Genomic DNA, 9,699 nt, shown 5'->3' with positions numbered 1-9,699 from the left:
TGTTTCTGCGGCTAGCTCCTTTCATAATCGAGTTGTAAGTGCTCTTTATTTCGTCTTTCTCATCTTTAGTTGTTTCTAATTGATATTAACATCACTAATTACTTTTCTAACGTCGTCATCGATTATTCAAAAGTGGAATTTTATGTGTAATTAAAATGTGAATTTGATTAGTTTGTGTTTAAAGGAATCTGGTTATACACAAATAGTCGGCTGAATTTAATATATATTTTTTTCAGTTGGTATATATAGCTTATACGCAGTTATCACATATTACGTAAGTTATTTTTAGTTTGAGCGGTGATGAATGCCTATCTTGGTTCAATCTTTAAACGGAAAAGGCTCAAATATGTCATCCAACTATCGGAAATGGCTCATTTATGCCACTCGTCAATAGTTTGGCTCATTTATCTTATCAACTATAGGAAATGACTCATTATGCCATCGAACTATAGAAAATGGCTCATTTATGCCACTCATCTATAGTTTGATTTGCTCATCGCCTGTTAATAAAAATGACTCATTCATGTCATATTTCATTAAAGCTGATTTTACAATACCATATATGACACATGGCCTCCAACTAGATTGTGGTTGTGGGTGGGTAAGGTGTATGGGTTGTATGTTTTATTAATTTAGTATTTAAAATTGGGTTGGTTTAATTAAACGACGTAGGCCTCTAATTGGAGGCCACGTGTCATATTTGGTATTATAAAACCGACGTTAATAAAAATGGCATGGATGAGTTATTTTGGTAACGAGCGATGGCATAAATGAGTCAAAATATTGATGAGTGGCATAAATGAGCCATTTCCTATAGTTCGATGGCATAAATGAGTCATTTCCTACAGTTTGATGGCATAAATGAGCCAAACTATTGACGAGTGGCATAAATGAGCCATTTCCGATAGTTGGATGACATATTTGAGCATTTTCCGATCTTTAAATAATACTCACCCCGTGCCAATTTATATGTCTTAATTTGACTAGGCACAAAATCTAAGAAACAAAGAGACTTTTGAATGTTATGGTTTTAAATTAAAGATGTGTATAATGTACTAAAATATTTTTTAAATTTTGTGGCTATAAAATTATCATGTAGGATGTTTGAATTATCAACTTATTTCCAGCGTTTCAAAATAAGTGATGTTTTTAACTTCGGCACACCCTTAAAAAATTGCTCACTCCTAGAAAATTAGGAGTATTTTTACTAACTTATGCCTAATCAAATTTTATCTCTTTCTAGAAAAAGAAAAGATTGTTAATGATTCTTGATTATGTAAATAAGAGTAATTTTTTAAGAATACGATCAATTTCTCCTTAAATTCTAAAACATCATTTATTTTTTAAAATAAAATAAAATATCAAACAGAGAGAGTACTAACCAAAAAGAAAAATAAAATACTTAAATTGGGACGGAGAGAGTAGTGATAGTTTGGAACCTTGGAAGGAAAGTTATTTGCAGCGGGTTGGATGAAGAGAAAACAAATAAAGCCAAATTCGAACTCAACCCATTCTCATATTCTTTGCCGTTGTCTTCCTCGTTGCCTCCTTCCTATGCATCTCTCTCCTACCTTCTCTTTCTCCGACGGATCAGATTGTTTGTCTCTCTAGATATCCTTCTTTCTGTACACTTATTCTATTTTTTTAAATGGTAAAACACAATTTTTAGTGATTATACTGCTGTTTGCTAAAGCTTCAAATCTGATATTATAGTTCCTTACAAATTAATATATGTTCGTCTTTTGCTTTCGTGTGATAATGCCTCAGAGTTGCGAGTTGAGTTATTGATAAAAACACGTCTAGACTATCACCTTTTCATATCTCAACTATGCATGGTTCTATATCACTTCTTTTGTATTAAAACACACCTCCATGCGGAGCTGGCCTTCACGTGCTTGTTGTCAATTGAGTTTTAATATTTGGCCAACTCAGCCTCGACAATGACGGACCCAGGATTTAAGGGTCGTGGATGCCTTATTTTTTTTAAAGCCTATACTTAGGCACAAGAAAAAAGGGATGGAAAGCTGTAATTTGAGCCTGGTTAGTTAAAAAACTAAAATGTTGGGTAGGAGGTTCGAACAGAGGTCCCCCAACCAAAGCACCCAACTGTCTTATTGATTTTTGGGGTGCTTTTATAATATTTATATCACTTTTCATATATTTTTTATGTAACTACACCTAGCCCGCATCGGATTTAACGGGTGTTGGAGCACCACTAAATTGCACATATGTCCGTCCGTGAGCATTGATGTGTGTTTTAATACAAAGGGAGTGGTAGTTTAGGTAGGTAAAGAGAATAATTGATAGTTGAGGTATGAATCTTGCGAAAAAAGTGATAGTTTAGGTGTATTTTTGACCATTAACTCACACTAATTTGTATTTGAATAGTTGGGATAAGTTTCCTGAAAATCTAAATGACTTAAAAAAGCATCTTTTAAACATTTAGTTGAAAAATTGAATTAAAGGTTAAATCTATTTTTTTGTTCTTAAAGAATAGGATAATATGGAGGCCTACGCGGAAGATCGTAGAGTATTAGCATCCCAATTGAAGCAGCAAGAGAAAGAACTTAGGCTCAAAAGAAGGCAAGCCTTTTTATTTTTCTGATATAACTCTTCATTCGAATTATGCTATAGTTGAATTTTCATCATTTAGTGTTTGCATTACATTGGTGATCCTTTCCAATTTTGGTCGTACCTTTCTTCGTCTAATACTCCATCGGTCTCATTTTATATGATTGTGTGACTGGTTTTATTATTTGTTTTTTGTTTTCATAATGTTTGATTGGATATGGAGGTAGAGATGAAATTGACTTTTTTATAACTGAGAAATTCCTGAGGGGCAGTAGTTCAACCCCTCTATCCTTCTCCACTTAAATACCATGTTTCGTTTGTTACAAGGTTTGAACCCTTGACATGCTAACCCACACATCCATGTTGCGCTCTTACCACTAGACTGAAGCTCTAGCCCGTTTGAGATGAAATTGACTTGCATATTACATAGGTGGCAGTAGAGAAACTATTAAAGTAAGAGCTGAAAAATTAATTTGATAGACAAAAGATCAAAATATAAAATATGTGTAATTTGTGAAAGTATGTGCACAAACCTTTGTACAGTTTTTACACTGAATAAATTTACTTGGCAAAAAAAGAAGAATAATAATTTAATGAATTTTAATTTTGTAAATTTGTATGTGGAAGAATGCTGGCCAGTCAAGAACGTCCACATCCAGAAGATGGAAGTAGCGGAGATGAGGATGCTTAGATAGATGTGTGGCCATACTAGGAGAGATATGATTAGGAACGAAGTTATACGGGACAAGGTCGGAGTGGCCTCTGAAGAGGACAAGACGAGGGATGTGAGACTGAGATGGTTCGGGCATGGGCATGTGAAGAGGAGGCGTGAGAGATTGGCAGTAGCAGGAGTTAGGAGAGGTAGAGGTAGTCTAAATAAGAACTGGGGGAGGTGATTAGACAAGACATGGCACAGCTTCAGCTGACTGAGAACATGACCTTAGATAGGAAGATTTGGAGGTCGAGAATTAGGGTAGAAGATTAGTGGGTAGTTGAGTTTTTGTCGCTATGTGTAGGAGAGGTAGGGGACTAGCCTCTTCATCTCATCTTCTCCTTTTCTTAGTAGTATTATTTAGGTATCGCGTAGATCCCTACTCTTTTTGAGCCGAGGGTCTAACGGAAACAACCTCTCTACCCACAAAGGTAGAGGTAAGGTCTGCGTACATCCTACAACCCCACTTTGTGGGATTACATTGGGTATGTTGTTGTTGTTTAGATTCATGAAAATTGCGTAAAGAGAGAATATTGTCAAACATTTTAGGATGTTCTAAAGTGGGTAGATTGTCATATAAAATTGGATAGAGGGTGCAATTTTCATTGTATCAGTAATGCAGTACAAAGTGTTTGTGGGAATAATCATTATTGAGTATTAATTTTGCAGGTGGTTAATGGATTTGCATTTATCCAAAATAGAGCAAAAGAAGATGGAAAGACTCAAACCTCCCGGTGATATGTGAGAACTTTCTTTCTCTTTTAACTTTTCTGTATATTTTCTTATAAAAAAACTCTTCTTTTGGCCTCTTGTATAAGTGTTTTCCTGGTGAATAAAAATATCTCTCCATAGAAAATGCATTTTTGCAGTTGCACTGCTTTCGTATTGTTGAATATTTGCAAAGTTGACGGTTTCATTTGACTGCAGTACTGGAATGCGATGTTTGTTAATTTCATTATAGTTTTCTAGACTCTCCCTTTGACATTTCCTTCTTTTGTTAGCAAACTAAGTTAGGGAACTCATATTAAAGATCACTAAGTAAAAGTTCTGTTTTACATCTACTGAATGTTGAGATTCTTCCATTGATTGGTTTGTAGACCATATTGTAATGAATCATATTTGAATGATGGTCTATGTAGCTCATGGAATTCTGAATTTGATATTTGGAAATGAGATGAACGATGACATGTGTTTGTGGTCCTTAAATTCAGCTTCTACAAATGTGGATTGCATTTTTCTTAGGCTAGTAGTGTATTAAAATGTGACACCTCAGCAAGTTCAAGGACAAAAGGAAATTACAGGAAAAGCCAATACCAAGGATAAACTGTGCAATAATTCACAAATATCAGAATTTTACAACCACTTCTTATTCCACATAAAAGATGTTTCCTAGACCAGGTTTTGATAGAAGTGAAGTGAGTTGTGTTTCAATGTTTCTTACGCGCAAAAATTAATACGTCTCTACCTTCTGGTGTACAATTTGTATGCTGGATTATTCCCATCATGTAAAATTGTAGCTTCACCAGAAAAAAAGAAAGACAGTAAATCTGTTCTGAGCTGACAAGATAAGATTTATGAACCCCTTTATTAGCCAGCCAGGGGAGAATGTTTAGCAGGGGAAGAAAATGGAGGACATGGAAAGTATTAGACTTAATGCACACATCTATTAAGGCTCATACGGTGTTAAATGCTGTAGTGATGGTGCAGTTGGAACTTCTTTTTTAAGTTGAATATACAGAATCATGAAAAGCACTGACTACAACAGTGCTCTCTATTGTACTTGATGATGAAGCAGCAAATTTATCTCCTTGACTTGACTCTTTTAAAGCATTGTGTTTTCTTGATGAAAGTTTCTTTCTGATACTCTTTCTATGTACTTATTAAAAGTGTACACTACTGTAGTGCATGGGGTTGCTCTTATAGCTGATAACTTGGTATGCATGGTGTTATCTGGATTCATATTGCAGTAGCATAGGTTGCATGTTGTTTTTCAAGTAATGTTTTGCACTTCAAACTAATCCTCTACTCTTTTGTGTGTATTTGCAGGAGTTTACCTGAATCATTGCTTAGAGAAGATGATGTAAGTGTTCTTTCTAATGCTTGCTGATGTAATGACATACTGCAACTCAAAGTTGATAAAACATATCGACTGTATCTCTCTTGCATTTTTTATTTTTTTTTTAAATCCAAATGATACTGCTCACATGTAACTTTTAAAGCAAAAGAGTTCGAGTATCATGCACTCCCTATTTCAGAAAAACCTGTTTCTTTGTTTGTATAGAACATTATCTGTTGTTTCTAAACTGAATCTCAAAGTGTTTTCCCTCACTAAGCCGATATATTTTCTTTGTGCCCTAATTACAGTTACATTATGCGAACATTCAAACTTCTGTTGCAAAGGCATTTGGAGTGCATAAGGGTGAAAGGACATATCATGGTGCGCCAGCCACGTTGCTCTCCAATTCAGCTGAGAATTTGAGAGGCACTTCTTCCATGCTTGATAAGATGAACAACAAGGGGCTATGCTATATTGCAGAGACTGTAACTGACGGCTCAATTACTTTTGAGAAAACCAATTGGCAAATGAGAAGGATAATCAAGCAATTTCTTCCCAAAATTCTCCATAAGCATGATGGTTCCAGTCAAACTCGAATTAAGCAAATTTCTCAACTCCTCAAAAATCCTCAAAACTTCCGTGCTAATCACGGGGCTTCTTGTTTTACCTCAGAATCCTTTCGCAGTGCTGCTATTTATGTTCTGGATAGACTCAAAAAGCTGTGTCCTCGAACTGTGGCTAAAATGCATAAGAATCTGAGGGATGTCACAGATTACGTCCCTAAGACGCAATCTGAAATAAAAGATAGGAAACGTTTAGTTAAAAAAAATCAGGGGAATATCATTGAAAATGTTATCAGACTATGAAGAAGGGGATGAGCCACCAGAGCCCCTGGCGAAGGCTTTGTCCGTAGCAGCCTTAATGCTAAAACCAGAACTTGATTATTGTCCCTCTCAAATGTTTTTCCAAAAACTTTCTATAGATGTAGAAGCATTGCAGAATGATATAGCAAAAGCAATCAGGATTCTAAGTGATAAAAATAAAGTAAGTTTCGCAGAGCTGAGAAAGTTGCCTCTTGTGCTGGATTCTTATGATCAAGCTGTCATAGATAGTGTTCGTTTGCGTGTGAATGTGAAGAAACTGTTGACTGAATATCTTCTCGAGTGCAGCGACTTGCAGTCTATCCCTGAAAATTTACTAGAAAGTCTAGCTATTATTAACAAAACATCTAGGCATGCATCTCGGAAAACTTACTCAAACAAGGAGGTAGAAGAAGAAGTAGAATGTGTGCTGACTATTAGTGCTCAGATAAAACAAGTTGTTTGGGATTTACTCACTCAATGTGATGTCAGTGAAGATTTTGCAAATGCTTACATGGAGAATGTAGAGGAAAGTTATTATGAAGGTGGTGATGAAGATGAGCATCTTTCTGATCTTCCTCAAAATTGCAGGTCTGATCCTAATGTCTCATACAGCCAAGCAGAAAGTGTCGGCAATATAAACCAAAGCAATTCCCACTCACCAATCACTGCTGTTCGAGATGATGGTTTATCCTCTCTGCTTTCACCGAAACTCAAGTCGAGCGTCAAACTTGAGTCAATGTATATGGATGATACTGATTCAGTTCATTCCCATTGGTTTAGCAATTCCTCATCATTCTTAGAATCAAAAGCTTCTGAAGACGCAAAGAGTATGAGTGGTATAGATTACCATTTAAGAAACATAGGCCAACAGGAAGGAAGGGATTCATGCCCATCTATGTCAACTAGAGATCAAAATAGATTTTCTACATATTTCTCACCTAATAAAAGATCAGGCAGGAATGATACGGAGGAAAAAGGAACTGCAGGGGACTTGGGATGCAGACCACCAAAATTTACATCGGCCGAGTGTTCAGAAGAAAAAGATGTATCGCTTCACAGACAAAACTCGAGTAAAAATCAGTATCTTCTTGTCCAGGAAGGTTCTGATGAGACAAGTATGGTTGCTTATAGTCTTGTCGGCTGTATGCTAAATAAGTTTGCTGAGTTGGATGGGTTACAGTTAAATGAGGATGATGTATCATATCTCCAAGGCAATATTTCAAATCCCAAAAATGAAGGTACTTGAACACTGAACTCTCGTGCTGCTTCTGAATCTAACCAATAGTAGTCACTGAAAACATATCTCTTTTTGATTGTTTTAGAATATTCTCCACTCCTGCCTTGGTTTTTCATATTTTCCATGTCTATACATCACTCCGTGGGTGTTAACATTTTTTGTTGTATGGGAATGTAAAATAACCTGTTGAAATGTGCGTTTCATTAGACTTTAAATATTCCACTTGCATATAATAAAAAAGAGAACATGAACGTAGACTCAAAGGAGAGGCTCTTTAAAAAAGAAAAAGAATCATCAGCACGCACAGTAAACTAAGATTTACAATAAAACATGGCAGAAATGAAAACCAAGCATCTCTATGTACGATGAGTGGTTCATTTGTGAACATGCAGGTTGTAGAATGGTTGTTTATTATGCTCAAGTGAGTGAGAAACTGATACTGTGATATGGTACAATCATGTCGCTGGATCCGAACGTTCGTAATCTCTAAATGGGAAGTGCTTGTAGATTTGTCCAAGTTACTTTGTTATCATTGAGTCCCTAAACATCGAAGTTATGATTCATTCGAGATAGCTTGAGTGATTGTCAGGGAAGTGTCAGACTTAATGTGATTTTGCTATCACTTTGGCATAGCCGCTGGTAGAGTCTTTGAAATATGAAACCTTTAAAAATATATGTGCCCTTTCTCTTGTTTTCCAATCCGTAGGAAGTTTTTAAATTTTGTATTTTAGGGCTGGTGATTGACTGGCTATTTTAATTCATTTACAGTTCTCAAGGACAGGCGAAGCTCTTGTGATGAGACCACTAATTCCATTGTGATCCATGTTCTTGAAGAGATAATTCCTTCATTTTCAAACAGGTACCTCTGAGTCTGTTGATCTCTTCATAAATTAACATTACCTCTACACATTATCTAGTGTTATTTATTTTGACATGGAAGTTAAAATATCATGAGGACGGAAGATGCTTGACTCAGAGAAGCTTATTATTAAACTAATCTTCTATTTATGATCCAAAAGAAAAAGATCGTCTACTTTACAGGTCCAATGACCAGACAGTTATTGTAGTGTAATCCTGTGGGCAAACCTCAAATTGCTTTGTTATAGTAATAGATTCTTTTTGCTTTATATATGTCCGTCGATAATAGCTTATAGAATATTCCCAGGAACTGTAAAATTGGCCCCCTCGCCCTTAAAGAAATAAAGAATGTTTTCTAAATGCAGAATTATGACCAATTAGCGCAAAATATGGCCTGTTGAGCTCGGTGCATAAAGTGATGTTATGGCAGGGTAAGTTCAAGTTATTTGGTAAAAGGACTTAAGTGGTTAGAGCAACGTCAGTGTGTATTGATAAAGGACGGAGGATAACAAATGGAAATAGAATAATTGTACGATAGAGGTTTATCAATACTAACATTCTGAATTGATCTTAAGTGAACATAATTAAGAATCATCTTTAGTTTCGACACAAGGGAAAAAGAACTTTGTCTCTATGCCTGCTTTAACTAGTTCTTCTGGTCTCCATTAGCAGCACTGAATAGAGAGCTCTAGTTTTTGGTCTTAGCAAGTTATAACATAGTATTGTGTAAACTCCCTCTCTTGCGAAATTAATAGCCAATGTGAGCGAGGACCAAGTACTTATAGTTAAGAAGGTGAACTCATTCAATTTGTCTGAGTAAAGCTACTCCCATATGCCTGTGATTTAGTATTTTTTCTTGGATTCTTGCATTATGAACCAAAAAGAGTAACTCAAGTCACCTTATAGATTTCTGCGTTATGGCACGTACTTGTTATTTTACTGATGCGTAGTTGTCTGCTGGGTTCTTACATACAGTGGTAAAGAGCCACTGAAGGAGTTGTTGGGCGTGAAGTAGCTTCCGAAGCCTCAAGGCACTCATTGGAGCATAGCTCTAAGGTCTCAACTACATAGAAGCCTTGCTAGATTTAGTCGGGGATGATATCTAGCAAGGACCATGATTTCATTGTCATTGGAAAGAGATTCACTTCATGTGTGTTATGCTTACATGTAAGTATAGGTTTGAAACTTCTAAATCGAGAGGTCGTATTTATGTTAGTTACTAGTTTACTGAAGGTGTGTTGCACGTGTGTATCGCGTTAAGCAATAGATGCATACATAAATTATTATAAATCAAGAGCCCTAAGGCACTTTCTTTTGCTCATAAAATTTGGAATTAAAAATGATAAGGAAATTAAAATTATTCTATGTACATGCCTCATACGTAAATCTTTAATCAATTATT

At 35.8% G+C, this 9,699-nt stretch overlaps 1 protein-coding gene across 5 annotated transcripts; it reads left to right on the top strand.

Moving 5' to 3' along the window:
• The first annotated feature begins 3,130 nt into the window (after positions 1-3,130).
• On the top strand, positions 3,131-9,480 carry LOC132055227 (uncharacterized). 5 transcript variants are annotated; one of them, XM_059446929.1, is made up of 5 exons: positions 3,131-4,024; positions 5,330-5,363; positions 5,648-7,440; positions 8,208-8,298; positions 9,281-9,480. In XM_059446929.1, exons 3-5 carry the CDS (start codon positions 6,189-6,191, stop codon positions 9,366-9,368), a joined length of 1,431 nt encoding a protein of 476 aa, XP_059302912.1. In that variant the 5' UTR covers positions 3,131-4,024; positions 5,330-5,363; positions 5,648-6,188; the 3' UTR covers positions 9,369-9,480. The 5 variants fall into 5 exon arrangements, with proteins under 5 accessions (XP_059302912.1, XP_059302914.1, XP_059302915.1 ...); XM_059446931.1 differs by having other exon boundaries at positions 3,133-4,024; positions 8,221-8,298; positions 9,273-9,407; XM_059446932.1 differs by having other exon boundaries at positions 3,133-4,024; positions 8,221-8,298; positions 9,281-9,384.
• Positions 9,481-9,699: the final 219 nt, after the last annotated feature.

This window comes from Lycium ferocissimum, chromosome 5 (genome assembly GCF_029784015.1).
Source record: "Lycium ferocissimum isolate CSIRO_LF1 chromosome 5, AGI_CSIRO_Lferr_CH_V1, whole genome shotgun sequence".
NCBI lineage: Eukaryota > Viridiplantae > Streptophyta > Magnoliopsida > Solanales > Solanaceae > Lycium > Lycium ferocissimum.
The sequence above is the reverse complement of the archived record's forward strand: the minus strand, read 5'-3'. Positions and strand labels throughout refer to the sequence as shown.